The 27,951-nt window shown below is 51.0% G+C and overlaps 11 protein-coding genes and 2 non-coding genes across 13 annotated transcripts; 3 read left to right on the forward strand and 10 right to left on the reverse strand.

The window, feature by feature from the left end:
- Positions 1 to 70: 70 nt before the first annotated feature.
- On the reverse strand, positions 71 to 657 carry BJX68DRAFT_251535 (hydrophobin family protein; the record flags this gene model as incomplete). The annotated part of the gene is made up of 3 exons (XM_071042400.1): positions 71 to 127; positions 189 to 268; positions 354 to 657. 3 exons carry the CDS (start codon positions 655 to 657, stop codon positions 71 to 73), a joined length of 441 nt encoding a protein of 146 aa, XP_070905680.1.
- A 718-nt stretch (positions 658 to 1,375) lies between these two features.
- BJX68DRAFT_t9 lies at positions 1,376 to 1,468 on the reverse strand. Its single transcript has one exon. It is a non-coding gene; the product is annotated as a tRNA-Lys (tRNA).
- Positions 1,469 to 1,778: 310 nt separating this feature from the next.
- BJX68DRAFT_t8 lies at positions 1,779 to 1,872 on the reverse strand. Its single transcript has one exon. It is a non-coding gene; the product is annotated as a tRNA-Lys (tRNA).
- An 853-nt stretch (positions 1,873 to 2,725) lies between these two features.
- On the forward strand, positions 2,726 to 4,839 carry BJX68DRAFT_260407 (uncharacterized protein; the record flags this gene model as incomplete). Its single annotated transcript, XM_071043878.1, has 4 exons — positions 2,726 to 3,355; positions 3,458 to 3,595; positions 3,684 to 3,758; positions 3,814 to 4,839. The coding sequence occupies 4 exons, from the start codon at positions 2,726 to 2,728 to the stop codon at positions 4,837 to 4,839; spliced, it is 1,869 nt and encodes a 622-aa protein (XP_070905681.1).
- BJX68DRAFT_8505 (uncharacterized protein) lies at positions 4,829 to 5,548 on the reverse strand. The gene is made up of 3 exons (XM_071049870.1): positions 5,393 to 5,548; positions 5,292 to 5,339; positions 4,829 to 5,241 (listed from the first exon to the last, which is right to left on the reverse strand). The coding sequence occupies exons 1-3, from the start codon at positions 5,505 to 5,507 to the stop codon at positions 4,925 to 4,927; spliced, it is 480 nt and encodes a 159-aa protein (XP_070905682.1). The 5' UTR covers positions 5,508 to 5,548; the 3' UTR covers positions 4,829 to 4,924.
- Positions 5,549 to 6,622: 1,074 nt separating this feature from the next.
- BJX68DRAFT_273831 (terpenoid synthase) lies at positions 6,623 to 8,259 on the reverse strand (the record flags this gene model as incomplete). Its single annotated transcript, XM_071047546.1, has 9 exons — positions 8,065 to 8,259; positions 7,884 to 8,007; positions 7,815 to 7,833; positions 7,563 to 7,760; positions 7,355 to 7,511; positions 7,208 to 7,297; positions 7,114 to 7,147; positions 6,815 to 7,050; positions 6,623 to 6,746 (listed from the first exon to the last, which is right to left on the reverse strand). The coding sequence occupies exons 1-9, from the start codon at positions 8,229 to 8,231 to the stop codon at positions 6,623 to 6,625; spliced, it is 1,149 nt and encodes a 382-aa protein (XP_070905683.1). The 5' UTR covers positions 8,232 to 8,259.
- A 1,564-nt stretch (positions 8,260 to 9,823) lies between these two features.
- BJX68DRAFT_260410 (putative quinol monooxygenase) lies at positions 9,824 to 10,327 on the reverse strand (the record flags this gene model as incomplete). Its single annotated transcript, XM_071043879.1, has 3 exons — positions 9,824 to 9,967; positions 10,031 to 10,058; positions 10,146 to 10,327. The coding sequence occupies 3 exons, from the start codon at positions 10,325 to 10,327 to the stop codon at positions 9,824 to 9,826; spliced, it is 354 nt and encodes a 117-aa protein (XP_070905684.1).
- A 706-nt stretch (positions 10,328 to 11,033) lies between these two features.
- BJX68DRAFT_8517 (ankyrin repeat-containing domain protein) lies at positions 11,034 to 12,590 on the reverse strand. The gene has a single exon (XM_071049871.1). It carries the CDS (start codon positions 12,379 to 12,381, stop codon positions 11,485 to 11,487), a length of 897 nt encoding a protein of 298 aa, XP_070905685.1. The 5' UTR covers positions 12,382 to 12,590; the 3' UTR covers positions 11,034 to 11,484.
- Positions 12,591 to 19,914: 7,324 nt separating this feature from the next.
- BJX68DRAFT_222899 (uncharacterized protein) lies at positions 19,915 to 20,860 on the forward strand. The gene is made up of 2 exons (XM_071038055.1): positions 19,915 to 20,177; positions 20,228 to 20,860. The coding sequence occupies exon 2, from the start codon at positions 20,416 to 20,418 to the stop codon at positions 20,626 to 20,628; it is 213 nt and encodes a 70-aa protein (XP_070905686.1). The 5' UTR covers positions 19,915 to 20,177; positions 20,228 to 20,415; the 3' UTR covers positions 20,629 to 20,860.
- Positions 20,861 to 21,120: 260 nt separating this feature from the next.
- BJX68DRAFT_8549 (uncharacterized protein) lies at positions 21,121 to 22,078 on the reverse strand. Its single transcript, XM_071049878.1, has one exon. It carries the CDS (start codon positions 21,981 to 21,983, stop codon positions 21,186 to 21,188), a length of 798 nt encoding a protein of 265 aa, XP_070905687.1. The 5' UTR covers positions 21,984 to 22,078; the 3' UTR covers positions 21,121 to 21,185.
- BJX68DRAFT_8548 (uncharacterized protein) lies at positions 22,079 to 23,047 on the reverse strand. Its single transcript, XM_071049877.1, has one exon. It carries the CDS (start codon positions 22,786 to 22,788, stop codon positions 22,174 to 22,176), a length of 615 nt encoding a protein of 204 aa, XP_070905688.1. The 5' UTR covers positions 22,789 to 23,047; the 3' UTR covers positions 22,079 to 22,173.
- A 1,342-nt stretch (positions 23,048 to 24,389) lies between these two features.
- BJX68DRAFT_260413 (uncharacterized protein) lies at positions 24,390 to 24,724 on the reverse strand (the record flags this gene model as incomplete). The annotated part of the gene is made up of 2 exons (XM_071043880.1): positions 24,390 to 24,418; positions 24,499 to 24,724. 2 exons carry the CDS (start codon positions 24,722 to 24,724, stop codon positions 24,390 to 24,392), a joined length of 255 nt encoding a protein of 84 aa, XP_070905689.1.
- Positions 24,725 to 25,909: 1,185 nt separating this feature from the next.
- BJX68DRAFT_251538 (kinase-like domain-containing protein) lies at positions 25,910 to 27,818 on the forward strand (the record flags this gene model as incomplete). Its single annotated transcript, XM_071042401.1, has 6 exons — positions 25,910 to 26,083; positions 26,433 to 26,763; positions 26,842 to 27,124; positions 27,164 to 27,197; positions 27,409 to 27,577; positions 27,643 to 27,818. 6 exons carry the CDS (start codon positions 25,910 to 25,912, stop codon positions 27,816 to 27,818), a joined length of 1,167 nt encoding a protein of 388 aa, XP_070905690.1.
- Positions 27,819 to 27,951: the final 133 nt, after the last annotated feature.

A 27,951-nucleotide genomic window follows, 5' to 3' on the forward strand; every position in this document is an offset into this window, starting at 1 on the left:
GCCTGATTAGATAGGGTACATGAACAAAACTCCGTCCTCCGTGCTAGTTGCAGAAACGACGAGTCAGGATCTAGAGAACAGATCCAAGAGCAATGCAGGGCAGCGTAGCACCAATAAGATCCCCGTCCTGTTTGCGTTAGCTTGTTCTCGCACCATAGTCTGATCGTAGGAATATAATGGAAACTCACGGCACTTCCGGGGCTGTTGGCGCAGCAGGCAATGTTCTGCTTGCACTGCTGGTTGAGGATATCCTCGACGCCGATGAGGACTGTCCCAAACTGTTAGCATACCATACCCAACCCACACATACTCATAATAGGCAATAGCCTGTAGAGCATAGAAAGCAAACATACGCGAAAGATCAAGCTTCGAGCACTCGGTAAAAGCACCAAGACCCTCCGCAGCAGAGCCCGCGCCGAGCAAGTTGCTCAGCAGACCGGCCGCAAGGCCATCAGCGACAACGGTCGTGTCGGCGCCGTACTTGGCCTTGTTGCAGCAGGAGAGCTGGGCCTGGTCGCCGCACTTGGAGCTACCTTCCTTGACGGTCATGCCGTCGGGCACGGGGAACTTGATGTCCTTTTGGGCGTCGCCGCGGTTGGGGAACGCGCTGGCGGCGGCGAGAACGGAAAGGGCGGCGATGGCGGTTGTAAACTTCATCTTGATTGTCTGGGTTTCTTGGTTGAGGGGGTTGATAGAGAGAGCGTGAGAGAGAAGGATCGAGTGAGTGAGGTCGAAGAAGAAAGAGACAATCGAGGACGGTGGCGCGAGATAAATGCCTGGGCTTGTTGTGGGCATTCCTACACAGGGCTGTAAATATCGCATACCAGAGACATCGATCGCTATGCTGTTTAATTGCCGTTTGCTGTCGCATCCCTTGGGTTCGCCGTGCCTTGCATTCCGGCGAGTCAACCGCCCGGCGATGAAGGAATGTCAACGGTCCTGATTAGTCGCGAAGGGGGGAGATCGTCTAGGGGAGTGATACATTAATTTCCGGTTTCTTCGAGTGCGATGGTCTGGTTGTGCAGAGTTTGCCCTAGCAAGGGACTGGGGTCAGTCTGTTGCGGCTTTGGGCCTTGAACTGGCTGTCCAAAAATGCCTGATGACGACGCATCTTTCTTCTGTTAATAGCCGCTTGAAACGACCCGCCATCTTCGCGGCTAGATTGAAACACTCATCATGCTCTGCTTCAACAGGCAAGAAGAGGGTGGAGTCAAGTTTGACGCCTTAGGATACCTCAGGCACCGTCGAGCAATAGTTATTGTAGGAAGACCAATTTTGCTGCCCAAGCACCTGGAGGAGGGAGGAGGTTGAGATAGATAAATAACCAAGGGGGGAAAAAAAAAGAGAGATTGGCAAAAACAAAAACAAAATCATGCGCCCGATGGGGGGCTCGAACCCCCGACATTGCGGTGACCGACCAAGAAAGACGATAAAAGCCGCACGCTGCTACCGACTGAGCTAACCGGGCAAGCATTGAAAATTTGGCCATGGTATGGTATTATGATCAAGAGCCCGAATCCAAAATAAGAAAATTCCGAATCTCGGGCGCTATTTAACAATCTTGGGCTGTCTCTGCATTGACAACAAAGATCAGATATTTGATGAGAAGTGTCTCAGTATGCGTCTTATATAGACGGAACACACCAGGTTATGAAGAATAAATTAATATTGTCCGGTGAGGATATTTGCGTGTATTCGCAAAGGAGCTTCGGATGAGGCTATGGAAAGGTAGTCAGTCACGTGGTTTGTCAACACAGTTGAAAAGACCAAAAATTTGACGCCCGATGGGGGGGTCGAACCCCCGACTTTGGGATAACCGGCAGAAGAAGGCGGTAAAAGTCCCACACTCTAAACCAACTGAGTTAATCGGGCAATTGTTGAAAAGTCGTCGCCCAAGCATGCTCCCATATCCCAAGCCTATTGGAACCGCCCACTGTTTTGTGCGAATACACAAGCCGATTACTGAACGCGTCTAGGGCAGGGCTTAAAACCATATGCCCAACCAAGGCCGCAAAGGATAATTCAATGCAGCTATAATAAAGCTTCCATTCATGTCATGTCTCTCTGATTCAAGTGTGCCCCAGATCCTTCCCTTACTTTCTGCCCGTCAATGTAGAACCAAACTCGTCGCAAACCACTCAACAGCCGCCGTCGGGCTGCAGTCGGCCCATTTGATATGTGATCTGGCTTTTACTTTTTGCGTAGTATGCTCTAGTCTAGGAGGTCTGTACGATCTAGTAGATATGTAAATAAGTAAGCCCTGTGTATTTCCTACAGCATCACGGGTTCCTTTAATCTGTCCGCATTTATATATTTACTGCCCGTATGACCCTGACTTATCCAGGGCCTCTTCAGGAATATTTTCCAGATAGCCATGCGTTCTATTTAAACTCTTATATACAAACATAAAGCTGTTACCTATGCCTCAAAGCTTCTGTATAGAGCAAACAAAGAATAGACCATAAGTCACTTACAATCTGGTCTGTGAAAATGCGCAAGACAAGGACATGGCACATATATCTTCAACTATACCTTTTTTGACTTGGGGAAAATTTCCCGCGGGATAAAGCATCTTCTCTAACAGTCGCCTTTTCAAGAGCCCCCAAGACTCTGTCTTGTAGTTTCCTTCACCTTTCCCCCTCAACTTTTGCAGTCTCGCGTCATAACACACAGCTCAGAAAACCCGACCCGGCGACCTCACCTCTGCTTCCGGTATACCCTCACAATGTTTCGGTTATATGGAAATCTGTTCCTCGAACGTCCAGAACAGCACCTCGACGAGGGTCAGCTAGCCGGCTTGACCAAAGTCATGGCAGCAATCCAGAGCTTGGAGAACCGCACGGCGATCACGAGAGAGGAGGATTACAATCTTGAGGACAACTTTGACGAATTCAAAGCCCGGGAGACCCTAGCCTGGAGGGAGCTGGGGGTGGCAAGGCCACCGGAGTTCCTGATCCCCCCCGCGGGATCGTTGGATGCGCCGGTGGCCTGCCACCTCCATAACCCGACATTCCACGTCGAGGATCCATACAAGGCCATCACGGAGGACCCCTCGAGCCCGACAATTTACCAGCTGACTCAAGCCGGCTTCTCGTCGGGGAATTGTTTCCTGTTTGATCACGTCTCGAGACGTGATGAGACCGAGATCTACCTCTCCTTTTATCCCGACAAGGTCCGCCACATTCACGAGAATTTCGCCCTAGAGCTACGCCGGCAGATGAAGGCCGTCGTTGAGATTTGCTGGGGGAAGTCTGTTAGGAAGAGGATGCTCGAGTGCGTCGACCTTGTGCCCCTCCCCTTGTGGGGGGAGTACAAAGACGTGACTCTTCATCTGGAATACGAGAACGGCCAGTTGGTAAGATTCGTCGTTGTCGTATACCATCCCCAGTTCTTTTGTTATAGGACAACGTCTAGCGAAAGCGGTCGGAAGTGGCGTAGTCTATACGGAAGACAACAGGATCTGCTTCTGACCGTGGCCGCAAGGCTAGGCGGGATTACATACCACACAGGGCTCTACGAGCATCAACACAATCCAGGTGCGTACGGCCGCCTTAGGGCTGAGCAAAGGGCAACCAAGGAGCACCTGATTGCTGAGGTATTGGCGCAACTGAGAATAGCATCGCCGGAATTGTTCAAGGAGATGGATACTCGGCGAGCGAGCTGTACTTCTTGGGACGTACAAGAAATACGCACCGGAGATTGAGAGAACGGTGGCACCGGTGACAGCCAATACCACTGCCCAGGGAGGCTTTCCAGAAGTGAGTACTTATCGCCTACCAACAGCAAGTTCAAAGATGCTAACCTTGGTATTAGGTCATCTCCTACGACACGGATATGCGGCGGCTGAACGACACCTTTTCGGATCTTAACCTGGCACTCAGGACGGAGTGTTCTTTGCCCAGCACTATACCCACGGACCTAGCTCTTCAATACTCCGAGCTGACTTCAATAGCCGAGTTTGATCTATTACCCGAAGCTTTAACAAGCTGGATTCAAAGCCAAGAAGGTCTGAAGATCCAGGGCAAGCCCATCAGTACGAATGATGAGCTTGTCCTATCCTTCAGACTGCTTCATCGGTTCGGAGAAGCCCAGATACCTGGCTCTGTGATCTTGATTGCGTACTCTGTCGCGGAGGCATATATTTATAATGTATGCAAGACCCGCAAGTCCTCCATTCAGGACCTGATTGGCCCGCCTACGGATCCCCATCGAAGAATAATGCACCTAAATTGCCGCAAATGCGCCAAAAGAGTCCACGACACTTGGTTTGCATATTATGCACGAAGAGACCCGGACGTCTATGTTTGTCAGACCCTCGAGGCTGGCTGTGGGCGCCTGGAGTGCTCAGGCAGGACCGCCTTGATCCCAGCAAATCCCTGGCAGAAGCATATCATGGCTCGCAGAGGGGAGTTGGAAAATGCACCAAAGGACACTGGCGGAGCATGGGCGGGGTACATTATTCGATCAAGGACAGAATCGCAGGACCTCCCTGATGTCGTCAAGATAGCTTGCCTCGGCTGCAAACAAAACCAAGTTGAGACGACGCAGATAGATGTCCGGCCAAGGTGGACCATTGAAAGAATTCCGAGATACCTAGCTCCACGACGTCGATGCAGCGTCTGCAAGCAGCTGAAGTACTGGAGACCGGTGAGCCAAACAATAGCCATAATTGACACACCTACGATAGCACACATTTGGGGAAAGATGAAAAAGGAGGGCCTGGATTACAATGAGTACCCTAGACTTCCCGGGCTGTTTTTCGCCAATATGCCCGTGGAAGACAAGATCAAGGCCTTTAAGAAAGCCAAAAGGGACCGGAATAACAAGGGAACGGATTGATTATTGCTGCGACTCATTTAATCTGAAGAAACCACTGCACCCTAGTTATATCTACACGATTCCAACTTCCCAATGAGAACCGAGTTTACTCCCTAAACTCCTTCACCCACAAGCTCACAGCCTTGTACTCGCTATTATGCGATCCATACCAGTAAATCGTCTTCTGCGGGTTGCTCCCGTAGCCATCGACGGCAAAGTAATCCTTGCCTGCATGGTCAAAGTACCCATCGTCGGTGACGCCAAAGTCGTTGATGCTGGCGCCCTCGGGGACGGCGCCCGAGTGAGGGCGCGTCAGACCGACGGGGAGGACGTCCTTTTCTACGACGTAGAGGTTCTGCCAGCCTGTTGGGACGGAGTTCTTGGATGTGAAGGTTACGGCGCCGGTGTCGGGGGTTGAGTGGACTGGGTTTTGTTAGGAGACTACAGCTGTTTGGGGGATTAGGAGGTCTTACAGATGGCGATTTCGTTGGAGGTGGTGTTGCCGCCGACGTAGAGGTACTCTGTGATGTGTTAGATGGTTATGGCTCGATGTAGAGAGATCCAGAGTACTTACGGCCGTCAGTGAGGACCGTGTAGCCGCCATCAGCAACAAGGGTGAACGCCGAAGGAAGAGTAGCGGCAGAGACAGCGCTGGCAAAGGCCGCGATGGTAGCAAGAGAAAACTTCATTTTGCAGACATGTATTGAGTGTATTGAGTCGTTGACTTATTTCGATATACCAAGACTGGATTTGAAGCCGCGTCCATCCGGGTTTTTATACCTTTCCCTTTCTCCCTCAGGCTCCCCCCAGCACTTGAACCAGCGGTGTCGAATTGACGTCAAACTAAGACATGCATCAGCCGACGGTTGCCCGAGCCGTTTTGGTCTGGCCCACGGGTAATTTGCAATTGGCTTGATTGCACCTAACCTGTCGATCACTTGAGGCAATTGATGGAGTTGTTCTCCACGCGGGCTTCTAATTCTGGTCGCGGACCCACACTACATGTGCCCATTTAGTAGTTGCCCCGAGGTTCCGTGGAAGTTGCCTTGGTAGAGCAAGCACATCATATGTAGCTACTACGGATTGCAGCTATTGCTTAGCAGAGGAAAATCTAATTATTTAGGTATCGGTATGCCAATGTATACCAATGAAATAGGGCTCCACGTTGAGCTCATTGCATAGAAAGATATCACGATGTGGCAATCCGATGACTGGTATACGGTGTAGTATCTGAAATGGAGAAGAACAGTATGAATGAGTATGCATGGCTTGAAACGTGAAAGAGAGGCCACGCGTCCACGGTGTCAACTTACCTCGCTTTAAAGAGCACATAGATCTTCACACTATCGGCACACTAACGGCGGGTTAAAGGGGCTGATTGATCCAGTTCAATACTCCCATCGACCCTGTTCGAGTTTTCGCTTCAATACTTCTCCTTCCCACAAGGTCCCAAGGATGAGACAGAAGGGCGTTTTATGCGGAACGCTTCTTAAGCAGTCAGAATCCAACATGTTTATCTACCGGCCGGGGAGCGTTGCTCTGCAGAATATTAATACAGAGAGCATGACGGTTGATTGAATGGAGGTTGTCATGTCTTCCAGTATTCGTTCGCAGTTGACCAAGAATAGAATGCCTTTGCTTGATTTTAGTTGTAAATGTCACTCCCTCGATATCGTCGTGATGCAAACTGTCTATTATAAATTCTAAAGACATACAGAGTCTATCCTAATACCTATACGATGAACAACCTCAACGCCCTTAATGTCTATATCCTCAAAGCAGCAAAAGTTATGCAAGCCATATCTCAACCTTGAGCAGCAACAGACCCGCTTGCCACCGCAGACCCCGATAGACCCCTATCAATCTGAAAACGAAGCACCTTATCCGCATCAAGCTCCGCGGACTTGAAGTATCGCTGACCCGAGTAACTAAAGCCACCAAGTCAGTTAGCAAACTACCACCATAAGGTCTAGAATAGAAGATTGCAACACCATACCTCCAATGAATCAACCCCGCCGCAAGATCCCTACACCCCTGCGTAAACGCCGCAACGACAGCCTGAGAACTGGAACCGTGGCTCTCGCCGAGTCCGCGCTGTAGATTGCGTGCTGCGGTCTCCATGTCTGCTGCGTTGTCCTTGGCGTATTTGTAACTCCTCTGCATTGCTTCGTTGACGGTGATGCCTTCGTTGAGCATGATTACCGGGACCAGGTTTTCGATTTGGCCGTCGGACTGTGAGCGTTGATTAGTATGATTTAGTTGAGGGTAAAGTAGAAGGGCATGAATGCAGCTTACTAGTTCTTTTCGGAGGGAGATTATGTCGTTTGAGCTGTTTACCGACCATATTAGTGGCGATGGAGATGAATCTGGAGGAGTGGAGGAGGCGTACATATGGACGAGATAGGAGGTGGATTTCCAGAGCGCCTTCATCCGGACATTCGATACATCAGCGGGGGTGATATCGACGCCGTAGACAAATCTGGCACGAGCGTTAGACCTAGAAGACGTGTAATATCCGGGGGATAGTAGAACGTACGGAATCGTCGCAATACCAGGATAAATCCCCGCAGCATAGTCTCTCCGCGCCCAGTACGCTTCAAGGGAGGGAAGCTTTCCATCTGCGAAAAGCTCATTCGCGTCGCCGACCGCTTCCATGTATTCGAGCATGGCTTTTGAGAGAATCATACGGGTGTCTAGTGGTTGTATTAGCGATCGAAGTACTTCATTGTGGCGTATGAGCATGCCATGTGAGCAAACCTCGCGGATATGCCTGCCAACCTCCTCCCAACATACTAGTGTATTCTGTAGTTGAGATGGGTATACCGATAGATCTGGATATTCATGTTCCGGGAGAAGTTGATGTTGAATGTATTGCATGCTTGCTTGTCTGTAGTTGCTGATTTCAGAGTCGCTGCTCCCCTGTAAAGCACCGCAGTCGAAGACTTTTGCCAATTAGAACTGGGTTATCTTCAAATAGAAGGACTGTGTATACTTACTATCGTCCCAGATATAATACTATTCCTGTTAGTCCTTGATCCTATAAACAGGATGCAGAGATAACGTACCCAAGCAAAGTACTTGGCAACCGTACACAACCGATCGAACGGCGCGTCTGCACAAAGTACAGCAGCAAAGACACCAAACTCTGCTTTTTGGAGTTTTCGACATGTCACGGCCTCGTCGACCCAGCTACCAGGGACGTTAGATAGGGGTCAATGGCGAATCAAACCAGACATGGCGACTGACCGACGAATCCACGGATTTAGAACCTCATCTCTCGCCCGCTCATACTCGGGATGGATCTTGAAGTTCCATGAAGGAAGCAGTTTGGCCAAGTTAGGGACTGAGACTGTTTGTCCGTTCAATGAGCGCCAGATGGCGTCTTTGTTTGATTTCTCGACGATCGAAGGCATATTGAATGATTGAAGAGGTTGAGCTGGCTTGGTCGTATGTGGTTTTTTTTTACCCAGCGTAGCACGTAGCAGAATTGCTTTATATGCTCGAGCCATGCGATCTACTCCAACACTATAAACAACACACTCGACCGTACTCAGCTGAAGAATCACCAGCAAGCCGACCAAGCCACGATGGCGACACGCACTGCTCGGTACACACCTCTAGCCTTCCAGAATAGGGCTGGCTGAAGCCGCGAACCATCGCCAGCCAGCCTCTAGGGCTAGCCTTGTCGGGCTCGCCGACCGTGCAGGGAACACGCCTATGCAGGCTTCCATTGGAGGCGCACGATGACGCTAAACGGCGCTCGTGCAGAATAATCTTCACACGCGAATCCCCGCCGGGACGTGCATGCATATTGCCTGGGTTCAGCCGTTCGCAAACCCTCCGATCGTGTCGGGTGGTTTGTGGCTCGGAGCCGATGGTGATCGACTAGCATCTCGTTGGACGAAGCGCTCGGGTATACATGCAGGTTTGCGAGAGTGGATCGTGGGCTATCCAATTGATTCGCCTCGCACTATCTGGATCGAATCGAATAGTGGCGTTTTTCGCTCAGCCACTTTTGCAGAGAAGTCGTCTGGAACTGATGGATTGTTCGATGGCGGCGACTCCGGATCGATTGAGGGAACAGGATCCCTTTGCTCTCTTTGTGGATTTGGTTTATCAGGCTTCTTCGACATGTAAGACGAGGTTTTCTGCCTGCATAGAATGATATCAATGAGCCTGAAGGTGGACCAAGCGATAATCGCACCTTCCATGTTCGATGAGTTCGCAGGTCGCTCCTTCCGTGCTTCGATAATGCCCTCCGGAGGCAGGCGCGCGCGAGTTATGCTGGGTCGCACCTTCCTTTTTTTTTTTTTTTTCTTTTCTTTTCTTTTCTTTTTTTTTTTTTGAGGAAGGAGCGACCGGGCCATCTATACCGTAGTTTCCCTATCTTGTCTCTTGGTGAATAGCTCCTTCCTCGTTTGAGTTCCTTCCCAGTAGAGCGCTCTCATCTGTCATTCAATCCGCTGCCACCCCCCTTCCGACATGTCGCATACCGGAGTCCACAGGATACCGCTGACGTTAGCCCTAATGCCGTACCACCCACTCCAGATCCTGGGATTGACTTGTCGTTCTCCACACCGTTATTTCATGTGCCTTGCCAGGTCCACAGCGCGGTTTGACTTTAGAGTATGTGCTCCGAGCACGGCTTGCATAATGAACGCTCCGGACTTGACTCATGCCAGAGGGCAGATGCCGTATCCGCTGACTTGGACTGGGGTAGAGCGTTTGTCTGAGTGTGACTCCCATCGAGCGCTGGGGCTGAAGCTGAATGAGACAGGGGATCCCTGTCATGATTGCTATTCAAAGAGTTGATCTGGCTCTGAATGATGTCATCCTCCTGATAAAATAAGAAACAAGCACTGTAAGGGAATACTATGAATCCTGCAAGCCATCACTACCAATGTATTCTTTATCTTGCCCATGACTAGCATTTTAAAGGGACATAATAAGCAACTGCCACGTAGACTTCACCATTCTACTCAACAATCCCTGCAGGTAAACCATCTCACTCGCGCAATCCCCCATTCTCCCGCTTAAAGTACGTAAACTGTGGCCCGACCTTTTCCAGCACCTTGATCTCCAGCGGCTTCAGGAATCTGGGCGTCATGATCTCGCGATACTCGGCGTAGTACGGCTTGTTGATTTGGTTCTGAGATACGAGGATTAGCTCGCCTAAATGAATCCAAGGCTGGGAGAGGGCGATGATGCATACCTCAACCAGCAATTCCTTTGATTCGGACCTGTACATAACCAACGGGCATAAGCGACGTTGTACACAACGTCAAGCGGCTAGGAGAGCAAAGTGAGAGAGAGAGGGAGCAACAAACCAGTTTTCAATCCAAGAAATGGTCCCCGGATCCTCGGGGGACTGATACACCTCGAAGAACGTACAGTGCGGCTCCGCGATGACCTTGTCGAAGACGGGGCCGAATAGTTCCCAGAACTGCGGGAGATCTTTGGGGTCCATGTACGCGGTCATCTGGACGGAGATGCCGTTGAAGGGGGGCATTGTGACTGGATATTTATATATGGGGGCGAGTAAGGTTATTCTGGGAGTGATAGCGGCAGTAAGCGGTGCGCCAGGCAAGTTGGAATCCTGGGGTAACGCAGGCCAAGGCTTTATAGTCGACAGTGCCAAGTGCATAACGTTGGGTATGACATGCCTCTCGTTTAATCGTCTTGTCGTCGCGCCAAGGGACTGGAATTAGTATGGTTGCCAAGAGGTGATACGAAGAGCTCCCTAACATTCAGAGATGTGTTTCCGACAATACACGAAGCATGAGGGTTATCTTGGGTCTCAGCGTATTCTATCGTATCTAGTTAGAAGAACCAAGACCTTCCCAGATGCTAGATTACTTTTAAGAATATTGAGTAACAACTTCACTAGTCGACTAAAAAGGTGCCATGACACCAGTCTAGTGGCCGATGTTGAATATAGCTCAGATTTCCGGCTGACATTGAGATGGTAGATTATGCCTAGAGGCAATTTAAAGTTGGTCCCGCGTTGAAATAGCCCTATATTCTCCTCGGCGCGGTATTGGTGGAGATCGCAGAGGAAGAAGATCAAATTTGACATGACCGACTGTAACGGCGGAAAAGACATGCTGGCCCGGATCATCGAATGACTGGGAGAACCCCGAGTGATACTTATTGGGTTCTCGATAGCATTCCACCTGGTTGTTGGTGGTCAGTGAGTCTCGCGCAGCTCTAGCTACGATAGGCAGGAAAATGCCATAAAATAGGCATCACGTCAAGTATAAGACAGCACGTAAGAGCTCGAACAGTCAAGTAACGACCTGGGAATTAAGAAAATAGGTAAGAAAAGTGCCCCAGAATCGTGGAACTCTTCCTTGGCAAGTTGCTTGCTACGAGCAAGCGTTCTACCACTCAACAAGAGACCTATTGTGGATTGTGTTCTTCCACTATAGCTTCTATCATGATGTATGGTATCGCCCTCGATGCCAATGAGTTTGCCTGAAAGAGACTAAAGAGGTGGCAGAACAAGGAGGTTCTCCCTTCCCATAGCTCTACCAAAATGTGCTGAAGGCAAGGACTGTAATCACCATCTTTGCAGAAAGATAGACCAGAGCCAGGCCCATCTGTTAGCAATGGCATTCCCATTCCACCCCTCAAATTCCTCATTCAGAATCTCTAATCATAGGACCATCAATAATCACAGTTGTTGAAAGACCAACTGTTATATGGTATATATTTTCCCACTGTGGAATCGGCACCATTTGCGAGCAGGAGGCTTGCTATGCCAATGCGATTCTGGCACCAAGCCGCCCTCAACGCAGAGCCATGAGACCCAGCAACAGCATTGACATCCGCACCCCAATCCAGCAGTAACTGCACCATATAAGCCCGCCCATTGTGGGCAGCTGTGTAGAGTGGGGTTCCCGACCCATTGTCCTGGTTGACATCAGCCCCGTTTTGTAAGAGAATGTTGGCTGCTTTGAGATTGCCGCACCTCGCCGCGGACTCCAAGACACTGTCGAAGTCACTGCCAGCAGCATTGAGGTCCGCGCCGTGGTCGAGTAGGAGCTGTATTAGATGATTGTGACTCCTCGTTACCGCGACCTGGAGTATGGTTTCAAACCGCCGGCCATTTAGGTTGGGATCAGCGCCGTGGTCGAGTAAGAGGCGGACCATATCACTGTTGCCTTCCCTGACAGCCACATAAAGTGCGGGTGGATAAGTAGGATACAGGTCCGGAGGCTCGTCGCTGTTGTGGAGGTCCGCGCCGTGGGCAAGGAGGATCTGGGCCACCGTGACATGCCCTCCCTGGACGGCCCCCCATAGTGGTCGCACGCCAGTACTGCCTCCAACATTCGTGTCGGCCCCGTACTTGAGGAAGCGCGTCGCAGTGGTCGGTTGGCCGTGTCTGGCAGCCCAGAATAGTCCGGAGCTACTATGATTGTGGATGTTGTTGCGGTACATGACGGGAGACACGGCGGGGTAGAATTCCTTGCTTGCTAGACTGAACGCGCGGAGGTCTTTATCGGACTCCAGATAGCTGGCGATCATGACGAGGATCTCGTTGGGGAGGGAGAGGAACGACATTTTTGCTCTGGTATGATGGATAAGAGTCTCTGGAATCTGAAGGTGTTGGGCTGTTAATAGGCAAAGCTTGGGGAAAAGGTATTCTTTGCTTTCCAAGAACCATCTCAATTGGTGGAGAAGAGGTTTTTCAATGAGACTGTGCAAAAGCTTTCTTGGGGGATTGTGTTGGTTGCTTTGTTGCAGAGTAACACTGGCCGCCCGGCCAGGCTCCCTGATGATTTTTGCCCGTTGAGGGAATTGAGGGAATTTGAGTGATCTTCACCAATTGCCAAGGGTCGAAAATTCACTCTCTGGACTCTGACTCGAAACAAAATATGTCTGCACTTCCGCAACGACGGTCGCCTTTGCTGCGGCGTGGGATCGTGGTGTTGAGGGCACGCTTCGCTAATGTCCACTTGATTCCTAAGAGATATTGAACGTTAGAAGCAGGTCAAGGTCTTTGGAAAAAAAAAGGCACAAACTTCAGGCAGAGAAAGCACCAGGTACGGGCAGATATTCTGGTAAGCTCTGCCGCTGGATTCTGTCATTTTGGAACCGCGAGAGGTGTCCACTGTACTAACACAAAAGTAATGGCCAGAACAATCCAGCCTTCCTGGTCTCCTGAGTGAATGCACACCCGACATGGCGACCAGAAACCGCACCGCAAGCTCTTGAATATCTCTGACCTCACAATATCGGTTCGTCTCGATCGTCGAAGGACAACGGGAAGGGCATCGTTGGTGGCGTGGTGTTTGAAGACGGATGGACGCGTCGCGTTCGCTATGCGTGTCGAGATTCGCACTCGACAGATAGGGGACAAGACTCGAGTTCAGACTTCAGACAAGTGAAGTGACCTGGAAGTCGGCGCTCCTTACGCCGCGGGCCCCGAGACATTCGCAATCGGGCATGACAAAGTCCATAAGGCTCACGAGGCGCATTTTCGGAGCGAAGGGCAGATCAGAAAAGTCTCGCGGGGATAGTCGGTATCGCAAGGCTCAATTTGGCGCGGACGTCGGTTTCGAGGCTGTGGCCTGCCTTGCTGTTATGGCGAGGCGAGGCTGGATCGCGCCTCAACGAAAGGCGGCTGGGGCCTCGGAGTCGATTGTTGGGCGTCACGCGACGAGAAGGTTTTCAGTCCGTCAAGGCATCTTTGGAATGGTTCGCATAGCCGTATTGTCTATGACGTACGGGGTTTCTGTCACAGATCTTTTCTGGTCTCCGAGCATCGTGCCTTTTGGGACTTCGCCGGCGGGTGCTCGGCGCTCGGCGCTCGACGCATGCATGAAGCCTAGGTTCAGAAAGGAGTAACGAGGTCGCAAACTTAGAAAACTCTTCTCCGACAACGTGACCTTGAACAGGGCGAAAAGGGGAAACCGGGCGCGAATCCCTGTCAGTTGGGGTGCGGACCGTGCCCTCAGCGACTCTGTCGCGACTCGCAGCTCGCAAGGCGAGGAAGAGGCGGCAGAGCATAGCACTGTTGAACAGAGGCAAAGGCGTCAAAGCGGATGATGGAGCATCACACTGCTAGAACTCGACGGGCCTTGGTCCAGGCAATCGCGACTGTAGCCTGTTGGTCGCTGACCCTGCTTGTCGATCTTCCCAGATGAAAACACTCCTGCAGGTCACAAGACGATGATAGGCCTGTACGCGGCTGATAATAGCGGAGATTATTACGGAGCGTCGCCGCAAGCTCGCCGGCCTTTGATGATGTTTTCAGCCGAAGATGCTAGAGCCGTCGACCAATTCTGTTAGCAGCAAGAATGACCTTAGGCTAAGGATAGCTCGAGCATCTACGCAAGGCTCGCCGAGATTCTACGGAATCCGTTTACAGAAAATTCATGATCTCGTCTTCGGTGTAGATGTCTGAACAGCAAAGATGCCAATTTGCCTTGATGCAGGGGAAGCGGACATGCATATTTCGCAGTGGAACTAAGACGGAACAGTCGACGTGACGCCTGGCGGAGACCGAGTACCTGGTCTGGCCGGTCTTTGGCCTGCAGGTGGCCCAATGTAGAGTACGACGTGCCTCTGCAAAACTTAGGGTGATACAATAGCCGCCGAAAATCTGAGCACGAGGTCAGTTGACCCGTTTGTAAATGTCGAGGTACTAAGAACTTCACGAAACGGTGCAATACTGTACCTGAGTATGTTATGACTCAGAAATAAGATTCTCACCTCCAGTCGATGGTGCCGGTGAGATTATTCATGGAGTCGGAAAACCGGAATTCAGTTTCGGATACCGCAAAAGCCAAAATTGAAGCTATCCGCATATTCCGCAAATTCCCAAGCAGTCCAACCCGGGATTATGGTCGTCAATGCATGGTACCTCTGACGAATCTAATCCGATTGGCCTTGCTCGTTTTCTGCTACGCATCAGTCGGGAAATTTGAGTCGTCGACCCGGCTCGAAAGATTCACAGAGAGTCGGCCTGGGGTTCGTGTAAAACCCAAACAATATCAGCCTGTGGCTCGTCCCGCACACGTTTGTTACAGCAAGCAATGACTCGGTTCACGGGAATTTATGATGCATCAGAAAGCCTACTTGGAGCGCACTCCAGAGTAGGAACATGCTGTGCAAAACAAGGAACGAGATGTCGAGGAAATTAACTCACGTCAATGGATACCTGTGGGGCGGTTCGTGAGAAAATGGGGCCAAATCGAAAACGAACTATCAATCTAAGCTGCAGATCGTGGAGCGGACTTGGCTAGCCGTGTTTCAGATTATCGCCATGGTCTTCTCGATGCTTTTTCTGATGGTTGTTTTAGGAGAGTAATGTGCTCCGAGGCTAACGCTACCTGTGGAGGAGACACGGCGCAGGAACACAAATGGAAGAAGCTGTTAAATAGTGTTTTGGAGCTATGGGCAGATGTTGACTACGATCACTGAGGGTTTCGCGGTGGCTGAGCGAGACTTTCTCGGCGCTCTAGGTGCGGAGGACCGAGAACGCTGAAGAAGACTGCCGTTGCCCGAAGTGAGGCTGGGGTTCCACCTTGATAGCACCCGAGCGTGATGGTTTGGGAGAAGACGAAGCCCGGACCGGAGCAGAAGCTATTGAGATTGGAAAGGTCCTTTCGCACGCCGTCGCAAAGGTTATCTCGAGGGTTCCGTCATATTCTTACCCTTGTTTTAGTGACAGTCCTAAGAAATGATGGACAGATTCGATAATCTTCCGAGCAACAGGTGGAGCCTAGATCTGGTGCACCTGCCGTATGGGGAGACGCGACCCGCATCGTTCTTGCTTCGTGAGGAATGACACCGAAGGGGAAGGTGCGGTGGAGATGGATTGTTTATATATGAAAGAAGCTACTGTAGGTGGTCTACCGCACTTGCCTTGCGTGCCAGAGAGTAATGCTGACTGGGAAGGTGCGATAGGCCCGCGATTCGTGGTAAGACAAAAGAGCGACCTGCATCGTACTTGCATCTCGAGGAATAGAACCGTTATAGTCAGGCAACGTTTGAGAGTCGTTACCAGTCCTCCTGAGCGGCTGATTCGGCGGTTGCTTAAGAATATGATCGGTGAGAAAGGGGTAATGGGCTTGTCCGTATTCGCATGACTAGCAGTCAGTAGACCTATAGTTATCGTATCATGACGGTCCTAAGCTATGAAAAGCCACTGAGTTAGCCTCTTTGAATCAAAAGAAGTGCGAAATGGAGAGAAGGAAGTTGTGGGTTGCTGTGTCCACGGATACCTCAGATCTCGTGGTGTTCTCATCACGAAGCGCAAATAACCTCTGTTCGATCGTGGAAGAGACAACTTGACGAACAATCTCCGGCAAGCAGTTGATGCAAGGTCAGAGATCTCCCTCTCCGTCTAGGCAACATCGCACGAACCCAGGAACCGTGCCTAAGAGGGCTCGACCAATGATGCCTGGAGCTCAAGGAGTCGATGACGAAATCCCGGGCGAAAGCCACTTCCTCTGCAAGGCACTGTAGAACAGAGCCTGAGAATTGGGCGAGGCACACTTTGACTCACTTCAGTATTGATGGTGCTGTTGGGACTTGTGAGACTGTGCGCAAGGCTGGGCTGGGAGCTGAAAGCTGGGAAATCAGCCACGTCTCGACCGCCGGACGCGGTTGGGGCACAGCGCATCCGGAAAAAAGGCCTTTCGAGCTGTTGATGAGTCTTGCATACGGAAATAGGCACTCGCGAGAGGACTTTTAGAGAACTTGCTCGTTTCCTTTTTCTTTTTGCCAGGTCTCCCGCGACCTTAGCTGTCAAAAATATTGCCCACAAGGGATCGTGCCGTTGGAGCTGCAAGGAGCCCGATTTGGGACTGTGTCCCCGCACTCGATAGCTCTTTGCAGTCTCGAGTCTCAGATGAGTTACTCAAGTCCAAACGGGAAATGAACAAAGACGTAACGGCAAAGGGTGGCGTGTCAGGTGCCGGGAACTGATCGCGGGCCACATGCTTTCTGGTCTGCAGGACCATGCTGTTGAAAAGTCTAATATGACATCCAACTCAATTATTGAAGAAATGGAGGCATCAAATGCAGAGTTGTGAGGCCATAGGTCTCTTTTTCTCCACTCCTTCTTGGATATTAATCCGGGAGCTGGACAGGAACCAGGCGAGGGCTCTGTCGGGCGTCCGTCGATCGTTCACCCGGGCAAATTACCCCTGCAGATAATAGATCGCGGTTGTACGAGACAGCCTAGGATGGAAAATTTTGCATCCCGTCAAGTGACTCACCGTCGAAGACGCTCGCAAGCCGCCCAGCGACGGACACCGAATCAACTAGCTTTTTGGCGGCGGGGATGAAAACAAGCACGAATAATTCGAGCGTCAAGCTGAATCCAACCTTATTTTCTCAGTAGCGACTCTTCGACGGTGTTTTGAACGAACCCAGGGAAGAGATTGTGCATCCATCTCGGAAGAAGAGAAGAGTGTTTTGTCGTCGTGGAATACAGGGTAGGACAGGTATGCGGCTCCAACGAGCTCTTTCGAGTACTTTTGGCGAGTGTTCGTCAAAAGTTCAGACCAATGTGATGACAAAAGTCCCATACTGCTTGAATATCCCCGGCGGGTATTGGAGGTTTTCCTCGTGCAGGGCATTGGCCAAGGAAAGGCTTGCATGATCACATTCGGCAATCGTGATTGATGGATCATAAACGATAAACGGTCGACAGAACAGCATTCGCCAAGGTACCTTTGGGAGAGGGCAAAACAAAAAAGACAGACAGAAAATCCGGCTCACTTGCATGAAAAGAAAGTACGACTGGCCGACGGAACGTGCGATGGTGGCTGGGATTGAGAGAGCAAAGTTGCACATCGGGCGGATTATGCTATTGTTAGTATCGCTCGATGAAGGTAATGGTATCGCTAAGCCCACGAAGCCATTCTTTTTGGCGCGCATAATTGCTTTTTCTGGGGAGAGGTTTCCGGATGTCGAACGCAGCGATGAACAGCTCTCTGATAGATCGAACTTCAGCCGGTCGAGGCGAGTGGCCGGCCAAGGAACAAGATGGATATTGGTAAGATTGCAAGGTACGCTTGGTCCTTCCCTTCACCAAGGCGAGCCTGCTTAAGCGCGTTCTGGCTTGTACAGGTTCTGGATTGAAGGATGAAGATTCGTAAGGGATCTTTCGTGGAGGGACGGTGGAGGGCGCCTATTGGCGACAGTCATCCGAAAAGGGTAAACGGGAAGTTTGCCCAGTGGGGCCTGCGAAAAGGCCGCACGAGGCGTACTCGGAGGATTAGGCAAACGGGCCTAGAACGTGATAAGAAGGCACTGGAGCCTACGGAGTACCGAGCGCTCCGCCCTGATCAGCGCTTGGAGATTCGGCGACGGGCTCTGGAACCAACAAGAGGATGGGGCCAAGTTCCAACATTGAGCCCGACAAAGTCAATGCGCTACTGCACAGAATACAGTAATGGGTTGGAAGGAACCGCTGACAGCTGGCGCGATTGTTGTTAGTCCGGCAGGACTGGGACCTTGCTGATCCTCCGGTTATGGCATGAAAACCCCGTGGGGACTGTCCTTACCAGAGGAGTGTCGAGAGACCTCAAGGTTTTTCTTTCTCTCTCTCTCTTTCTTTTTGGAAGAAAAAAAATAGGCATTGAATCACAGGCGGTCAATTTTTCTGGACTTTATGAAGCTGTGCGCAAGTCTGTCGGAGCTGAATAGCATTATCTTGCTTGGGGCTTTGTCTTCGAGTTTCTGCACAGCTGCAAGCGAGGCAGCGGTAAAGGAGTTTCGACCACGAAGGATCTGGCTGATTCATCCATGATTGTCGTCGGTCTAACCTTTTCTTGGACTGAGATCTTCTTGGAATGGCCGTGATCGTCGGCGGATTCTGCACGGTTCGTTCCATCCCGAGTCCAGACACCGGCTTGAGTCGGCCCATGCCCTTTGTTCGCAAGGGCTGAACTAAACTTGGGACCGAGTGGCCGCTGGCCACCAAACTGAGCATTTAAAGAGCCGAGACACTCTGGAAAGCCTATTTACCGACATGGATTCATTTCGTTTCGGAGATTTTTCGTCGAAAGTTGTGTGGTGGCTTGGGACTAAGGTTTAATGAGATGCGCTGGCGGGAGATAGTTCACGACCAAGACGTCAAAGCGCGACAAGTGAGCTTGCCCAGACTCCTACGCCGCTGCGCGTGGCTCTAATTTTACTCATGACCTTCTTTGCCGGGGTCACTTGGTCACGGCTGAAAGTCGTGGGAGCAATTTTCCAGTAGCGGAAAAGGAAAGGATACGCCTTGATCTCTCAGCCGAGGCTGCATAGAAACTACCCGAAGACGTCAGGAGAAGACAATCAAGAGTATCATTATTACATAGTGGATATATCAGAGAATCCTGGTTTCGCGCCGTTACTACCAAGGGCAAGCAAGGCCTGGCTTTCCGTCCAACAACCGCCCACACTTTTACTCTATCTAGAGAGCTTTTTGCTGCGAGATTAGCTCATTGTACCAAGCCAGCCATATTCGGTTAACCTTACAAGGTACTCTTCCCAAGCTTCTTCCAGATTATGAAATCTCCAGTGGAAAGCAAAGATGAAGAAGTCTAAGAGAGTGTTGATAAGGTCGTGCCTGGCGACCCCAGCCTCCTGGAGCCGACAAGAAACTGCAACGACGGCTTCGAGGAGGCATCCTTTTAGAGGCCCGTCGCCTTGTTTGACGGTCTGTCGGATCTCCATCAAGTCATCGTGAGGGATAGTGCGATTTGTCCAATCTGTAGTGAATGCGCCGAGATCAGAATTCCTATAGCAAGCTAGGACTTCTCTATCTATACTCAAGACACGTACCTTTTCCATTTGATTTAAGTTCTTCGTAGACGATCGATATATCTGGCAAAGGCGTAAAGACAGGAGAAGACTCTTCACTCATAGCTTGCGACGATGTAGCTGTCGCCATGAACTCCGCTCTGTAGTGATGATAAGACGGGAGAACTGGTGAAGTAGCGATGTGGTTGTGGAAGGCTACCTAGGTACTTAAATACTCTCAAGGAGACCTATGGGCCCTGAGACATTCACGAGCGATGGCAGCTTGATCAATTTGATTGCTCTACAGAAACGACAGCTCGATTTCTATACAGCACGAGCCTGGAAGGCGCCGCAGGAAAAAGCAATATCTGTTCGATGGAATTCTTGCTCATCGACAGACGTAGTAAAGGAAAATGGCCCCACCGTTATTACCTTATCGTAGTATATCCTTCAGTGGATTGTTTACGCCCAGCAACAGATTTAACCTGAAGATATTTTTTTTCAATCAATTAGTACATCAGTTGAGGCTATAGTAATTTATGCAGGCTTTTTTCGACCGGATGCAGGTGTGGTCTCCGCGCGACATGGTCAAACCTGCCACACGAGGAACAGGCCTATAAGAATGTCAGTACCGCGCTATCGGCGCAGCTTTGGCTCTCAGTACCAGGAAAGTCCTCGACTCGAACATCACTCCAAGGGGCATCCTTTCGAGTAGAAACAAAGTACGAATGTCATCGAGGGGCAGAAAGACTGCGTGATGTTCCCGGAGGGGTCGCTTTTCTGCACAGACAAACTGAGGAATATTGCCCAGTCACCTCGACCTGCAGACCGCTAGAATGACATCCAGCCCCGATGGCCATGCAGCTGGAGTCATTTCGGTACTTCTTTGTTTGCTCCTTGAGTTTAGTATTTTGGCGCCTCGGGAGCCATTCTTCGCTTTTGCGACCGAGTCTCTCTGTTTCTTTTTCTTTCTTCCAACTTTCCCAGCCTCCCCTGGCGAAATTAGGGCTCCTTTTTTGTGACTCAGAGTACTCTCCTACGCTCCACTTTACCACTTTGACTTAATTCCCAAGATTATCTGATTATTATTGTCCCACTGATTTTGTCAATTCGTTCGAAACAAGGCGTCTTCTGAGTGGGCAGGAAAGAGCGTCTGACTGGGACTTCGATCGCCGTTGCCATCAGTGAGCCTCGTCGAGGGCAATCGCAGGCCCCCTCTCAGAATTTCTCATTACGTCCGCAGTTTCCCCCCCATTAACATCTCTGAGCAACTGCAGACACTCTAGGCGAGTCTCGGTGGATGCTCTTCCATCGTCAAGAGCTTCACAGTCTCCCTATCCGCGTTCAAGGGCTCGAAGAACGATACAGTCTGCCATCAACTGGGATCGAGACTTTCGATTCAAACTATGCTTGCTGGATTTCTATCATCTCATCGAGCTCATCGCTCACATTTGCTAATCTACCAGCCCATAAAACGAATAAATTTCAATGATAAGTCACTGTCTTCCCCAATCTCGGACGTCTCCTTTGCTCTTTCCACTTCTCCATTCCCCTTACCAACCGGGCCCACCAGTCGTCTCCGCCACCGTCTCTCTCTCCATCTACCCCTCAGTCAAATCTAATCAGCATCGTCTCTTAGATTCGAATATATTCGGACAGTCGGAGGTGAGGCCGTCGGTCGCATCATGAAATTTCACCCATTCGAATCGGAAGCCTCCCCTGATCTTCAACCTCGCGAGGTCAAAAGCATACTGAACTGGTACGCTCTGATGTTGTTCGAACATGCGCCACAGCGCTTTCAGATCACCCTTCTCTGTCTCGGTCAACGCAATGTTTCCCGCCGCGTATCGACGTTTCAAACTGGGACTGCCCAACCATTTGATCCTCAGCACCTGCATGGCCTGCATCGAATAGTCATCGACGCCCAACAGGATCTTCGCAGACCCTTCGCCCAGGGAAAGAAGACCGTTGAGCCAAATGAGGGAATCTCTGACAACCTCGATCTCATATTTTTGTCGTCCTGTTGTTGTTGTTATTGCTGTCCTTGAGGCTTCGTCAATCTTCGCTCGGCCTCGCCTCGAGTCGAGGATCGTGTGGATCAGGTATATCGCTGGGGTGAGTGTGATCGGCGCAAACGCATCGGCCAGTCGGGAGTAGCTGCTCCCGGGATCTGTCGAAAAGTCCAACCCGTCAAGTACTGAGCGCAGCTCCCTCTGGTGGTCCAGTCCGAGCTGCTGCAAGAGCTCATAAAGTGAGTGAACGTCGCCTAGGTCCCTGATCGGGGCCCTTGCCCCCATCCAGTTCTCAAGAAAGCACGCCAGGTCGTTTTTGGTCCTAAAAGGCCTGTCCGCTTCTGCTTCCTGTCGCAGGGACAACGTCCATTGGCTGGCCGATTCCGTACCCCTCACGGTTACTTCCATCGCGATTTTAACCTGGAGAATTCGGGTTAGTTATGCGGGGTAACTTCGGCGGTTCCTTTATGCGCAAAGAACACTCTGGTTGAGCCATCTGTGTTGGAGGCACCTGGGGACTACTCCGTATATAAGCGGACTTCAGCCAGAGGAGCGTACAACATCAGTGCCCAAGCTGATCACAATCGAAATCGACATACTACTGATGCGGCGCAGAGCATTCGGCGAACGACAATGGAGAACGAGGACAAGGTCCAACACGCAAGAGATCTCGAGCGAGTTCCCATTTGTCCTTATCCGTCACTAGTGACCGAATCCTTGTGGCACCGAGCCATAGAGGTGGGCCGGAGAACATGTTCGATGAACGGTCAGGACATGATAACATTGGCAGCCAGCGATGGGCAGATGGCAGGTGACATCCTGGCTCGCAGAAGAGGCTGATGGTTGGTAGCGCGTGAGCTGGCAATCGAGTCGCACACCGGATGGTGGTGCAGGGCGATCCTACTTTCTCGATCGCAATTCCACACCATGACATACCCGGAATCACGGAGCGGTGAACCCCATACCCAATAGTCGAAGGCCAGCTGGCGACGGTCCGGGCGGCTTCTGGTATTAGCTGCATAGCCGCCCTCGAATTCGTGCATGGGATGGGTGGGAACGCCCAGCCATCGGCCGCCGGATTGGAAACCGCACGCCGCAGACAATGGACTGCGCGCTCTTGTATTTTCCAGTGTGGAGGACTACACAAGGAGAAGGGTTGATCGCGATGAAGAAGGAATATGTGTGTACTCTGGATTGCGATGGCTTGTCGCATCGTCTAGGTAAGTGCACGCACCCTGCTAGCCTGGCCCTTTAATGTGCCGGCTGCCCCAGCAATATCACCGATTACAATGATGTCGCCCAACCTCGCAGATCAAGGCTGTCTTTGACTTGGGCGACCATATGCGCGATAACTCGAGCAAACATCTTCCACACTTGAAATGCAGACCGCTCGTACTCGCCGGCCAGCAGTGAGATCCATTTGGAATCCTCTCGCGATTCCAGTCGCCTTATCCAAACACTCCTTGGAATCATCCCTGCCCGCATATGCTTGGCCAGCGCGTCTCCAAGTTTACTGGAAGAAGCTCAAGAAGAGAACACGCGGACGGATGGAATATCATTTGAAGCCGTTCTAGGCGCCGGAAATCGATGATGCCCATTGACAAATCTGGGGAAGCAGCTGCAGCGACCCCTCAGCACCAAACCCCTCCTCCCCACCGTGCTTCCTTTTCTCGATCGCTGGTGATACACCTCCAGGCTTGGGGCCAACATTCCTGAAAATCTCACAGGCTCATGCGAAAGGCGCCACACGATATCTTCTCCGCAAAATCTGGAGCCAGCGTACAAATCGCCACGCGGCGAGGTGTCTCACAAGTCCCGAATCGCGAATCATCCGTCCTGGATCAGGACGGGACCATCCGAGCACCCCATGATGACATGGCGACGAGATCAGATAGGCTGTCGCAATGTGATAAATGCGTATTCACTCCAAACCCCGCTCAGGACAGCCAGATCAATCGATCTCCAAGTGGGGAATCATTTAGGTAGAGGGTCTCCCCGTCTTGGCTCTCGTGAACTCTGTTGGAGTATGCTTGGCGACGACATTGACGAATCGCGCACTCAGCATCGTAGCTATTTTATGATTTTCAGTAAGTTCGAGAGGCAGATGCCAAAAGCAGAGCCGCATTGCCATCACTGTGATGCCTTAAGTAAAAGAGCCAAAAGTACAATCTAGACTCTGAAAAGTGGATCGTTCTCGACAGCTCGGAAACGCAATGAATCGAGAAATCGGACCAACCCGAGCGCCCTGCGTCGGCTGGGGAATTGGTGCGAGAACTGCCAGGCTTGAGGCTTCGAGCACAACTGTCCAAAGTGCACAACTCTTTCTTCTTCTCTCTGTTTCGCCGAGCGCCGATCCGAAGGGCGACCCAAGAATAGAAACTTTCCACCGGGTTCCGCGCCCCAAATTCTGAGACACTATCACGTGGGCACATGCCAGCGCAAAAGCAGCCGGCTCTATCCGATTGGATTGGACGTATCATAGGCCTTGCAAGGTTGTGTCCGAGGTCATTCGGAGGCTCGGAGCTTCGTTTGACTCAAAAGGCCGATTCAGAGATTTCCAGAATCAAATTTCGCATGATTTGTGCGGGCAAAACAGCACAGTCGGCCCGTAGACGGCGCTTTTGAAACTATCGCAGATAGATTCTCGTAGACGAAACAATATGGTATACTCGCTCAACAAACATCACAATCGTTATACATTGCAAGACAGATCCAACCAAGATGCACTCCAGTATCGCACCCGTAAACGCCCATTCCCAAATACTCCAGTCAAGCAAAAGGCCTCTCCTCCTCGTTGTCGTCCAGCCGCTCAACCTAATACCTTGATGAATCGTCCGCGGTCACTATAGCCAAAGTCAGCTTCCTCCTCTCTCTCTCACCCATGGACCCCAGCGCAACGCAAAAACAGAAAAAGGCAACATACTCGCCGACTCCAAATCCCTCGGTATGGGCGTCTTCGACTCGCGATAGTTATACCCCATATTCTTCAGCCGCACGGAACGCATGTACATCTGCTGCTCGCGCGGAAAGTCCTGCGTGCCCTGGGCCTCGGCCGGGTTGTACTGGCGGAAGAGCGCGGCGCCGAGGGTTACGGCGGCGAGACAGGCGACGATGACGATGACGATGACGGCGCCGTTGCTGAGGCCCATTTTCGATGGTTATTTTTTAGCGGGTTCTCGTTGGTGAGGGTGGTTTTGTAGTGAGTGAGTGGATGCTGTGTTGTATTTGTGTGGTGGTGAGATGAGAGAGTGTCTTGTGTGGTGTGTTGCGAGTGAGTGTGAGTTTGAGGTGAGGCCGATGTGGCTGGCTCGAGTGGTTCAATGCATAATTCGCTGGGCTGGTGACGTTGGAAATGGTATCCGATTCGGGGCGAGCGATCGGTTTTTATATACCCAGGAAAGCTCTCCAAACGAACAGTGCAATCCGATCGCAGAGAGTAACAGTCGAGGCAAGAATAAGAATAAGAGTAAAAATAAGGTGGAGAGTCAGCTCAGGAACAAGAAGTAAAAAACGAGGCAGTGCAAGAGAGACAAGAGTCCAAAACCGGGTCAGCCGGATCTTAAGAACCGACCGCCAAAGCGAGTGAGGTGTATTTTTGTCATATTTTTTTTCTTGACCAATTCCACGCGGCCCTGCAGATTCACCCTGTCGGATGGTGTTGGCTGGACCGTAAGACGGCCACGGACATGGATTCCTGGATGGAGGGGCCAAGCGCCTCATGTCGATTGGATCATTGGGCCCTGTGCAAGTGGAGAGTCTTGCACTTTTGTTCCTGAATTTTGGGGCTGTGCTGCTGCACCTTTTTCTTGGTTTGGCTTGAGCTTGCTTGGAACCTTCTCTCCCAGACCCGATTCCAGGCTTTCGTCGAGCGATGCTGCCAGCAGCGATTGCATAATGCGATCTTCGTGGTTTGGCGTCATCGGTTTGCGACTCGCCGCCTCTTTGGGCTGTTGGCCGCGGGCCGGAGCGACTTGTTCAAGTTAAGTTGCTGATCGGTCACGCCAAGTGGAGTGCGTCGACTTGCCAGCATCCACCGACTTTGAGATTCATCGCTGACATCGAGAATCAGAAGCGCATCTCGTTTACCATCAAGCAGCAGAGCTCTGTCGATGAAAAAATCGCTAAGGATTGGATCAATGCGTCCCACAATCCGCTCTCGAATCCCCTCGAGCTCTCCCTCGGAGTCCGCGCGCAGCGCTCAAGAAAGATTCGACAAACGATCCTCGGCGACCGAGCCTAGCGGCGTGCCGCCACAACGGGATTGGCTGGCCAATGCAATTGCGTTCTTGGAGTCCTTGACATGACGTGGTCTGGTCTGGTCTTCGCTGTGATCCATGTGTTTGGCCCAGACGCCAGAGTTTCAGGTTGTTAGGCACCAGTTTATCCAGCTCCACTCACATCGAAGCTACAACTGGAAACATATCGAGAAGCGCCCATACAAATTGAGCCTCAACGTCTACCAACTATCCGTGAACAACTGGTTGAGAATGAAGATGCTTCAAAATAGTGTCAGAGCCATGCCTTCTTCTCGAGGAACAACAGCCTATCGGTGGCCAAGGAACCCAGCTCACTGCTGCTGTGCCCAATTCACTCAACTCCGTGTGCTAGGAACAGTCCTGTCTCCTTGTGAGGCATTAAGGAAACAGTATCCAGCAGAATAGCATAAAAGAGCGCTCAATCATTATTCACTGCTCCTTTTTTTTGCTTTCTTTCTTGGGCTCTCTCCGTTGATTCTGATCCCAGCGTTGCTCACGTGTTTACAATGTCGAGAGCATTTTCGACCACCGCCCAACAGCTAAAGAAACTCACAATAGACTCCGCTACTTCCCCGCCTAGAACAGCTCCAACCCGACCTAGCAGTCCGACCGTTTTGTGGCGCTGAAAATAATAAATAACCGCAGTTCTCTCGATGCTTACCATGAGCGCGACATCGAAGAGCACATTTCCCGACAAACCCCGATACACCGCGGTCGTGGGATTATTCGAACCTGCCTGGATAGCTTCGAGGTGACAGGGCCAGATGGGAGCCATTTGTGCCTAGCGTATGAGCCCATGCGGGAGCCCCTTTGGATTCTTCAGAGACGTTTCGTAGATCAAAGGCTCCCTCTCCCAATTGAAAAAGCATACCTTCTTATTCTTCTTGCGGGCCTTGACTATCTCCAATCAGAATGCAGGTTTGTGCATACGGGCAAGTAACTTGTTTTTAGTTCCTCCCTTAACATCATTGCTCCTCCCTTTTTTATCACTAATACTTATTTTCTACCAGACTTGAAGCTCGACAATATTCTGATGACGTTCGAGAACGAAGACATTCTCTGTAACTTTATCAAAGAGCAGATCACCAACCAGCCTATGCAGTACAAGACTGATCCGACGAGCGGACGTACCATTTACCGTTGTCACAATGACTTTGGGTCCCTCGATTGGAGAGAGCTTCGGAAAATGCTGCCTAAAATTGTTGACTTTGGGTTAGCAACTCGCCTTGAGAGTGATAGCCAGGGGCAACTGAGGAGCGAAACAGCTGATTTTTATCCAATACAGCCGGACTAGTACCGTGCACCGGAAGTCATTCTTGGCTGCCCATGGAGTTTTAGCGCGGATATATGGAATATCGGAGTCCTGGTATGAATCCCTCCTTGCTAGGACCGCCTAGCATTTGCTTCTACTTTGCACGAGAACCCAAACAGACACCTTGGTTTCGTTTTCTCGCCACTTTCAACATACCCATAGACTTTGCGATCACTGACCACTCTGTGACAGGCGTGGAAATATAATCGACAACACCGACCTATTCCTCCATGTGCATGATAGCCAAGCCCATTACAATCCCAAGACACATTTAGCGGAAATGATTGCACTATTCGGCCCTCCGCCAAAGGAGTTACTAGCAAAGTCGGAAGCCATGGCAGGATTTAGTTGGTCTACGCCTATTATGAATGAGACAGGTAGGCTCTGTAAGAACGGGCGAGAGTATTTCAATGGGCCTTTCTTCAAGGAAAATGGTAAGCGAATGCCATTCTCCGAATACCCTGTGCAATTTTCCACTAACCTCCTCTCGCTTGGGCAGGCGAGTTTCTTTTTGACAATCTAATCCCCCAGCGGAACCTTGAGGATTCGATCCGTTCCTTGGAGCACAAGGAACGACAAGCCTTCTTGTCTTTTGTTACCCTTGCGCTTGCCTGGAATCTGGAAGATATGCGGACAGCCAGCGAGTTGATGGAACACCCGTTTCTGAATGGGTAAAATGAAGAGAAAAGCCATTTCGAGTTTGTCTTGAACGTCCTGTTCTCTCCACCAGTGGGGGAGCCACTGGGTCAGGAACGACATGGTCTTGAGCGATTTGCCCACGAGGAACATTTTCTTGAGGCATGATTGC

This window comes from Aspergillus pseudodeflectus, assembly GCF_044049435.1.
Source record: "Aspergillus pseudodeflectus strain CBS 756.74 chromosome Unknown BJX68scaffold_1, whole genome shotgun sequence".
Lineage (NCBI taxonomy): Eukaryota > Fungi > Ascomycota > Eurotiomycetes > Eurotiales > Aspergillaceae > Aspergillus > Aspergillus pseudodeflectus.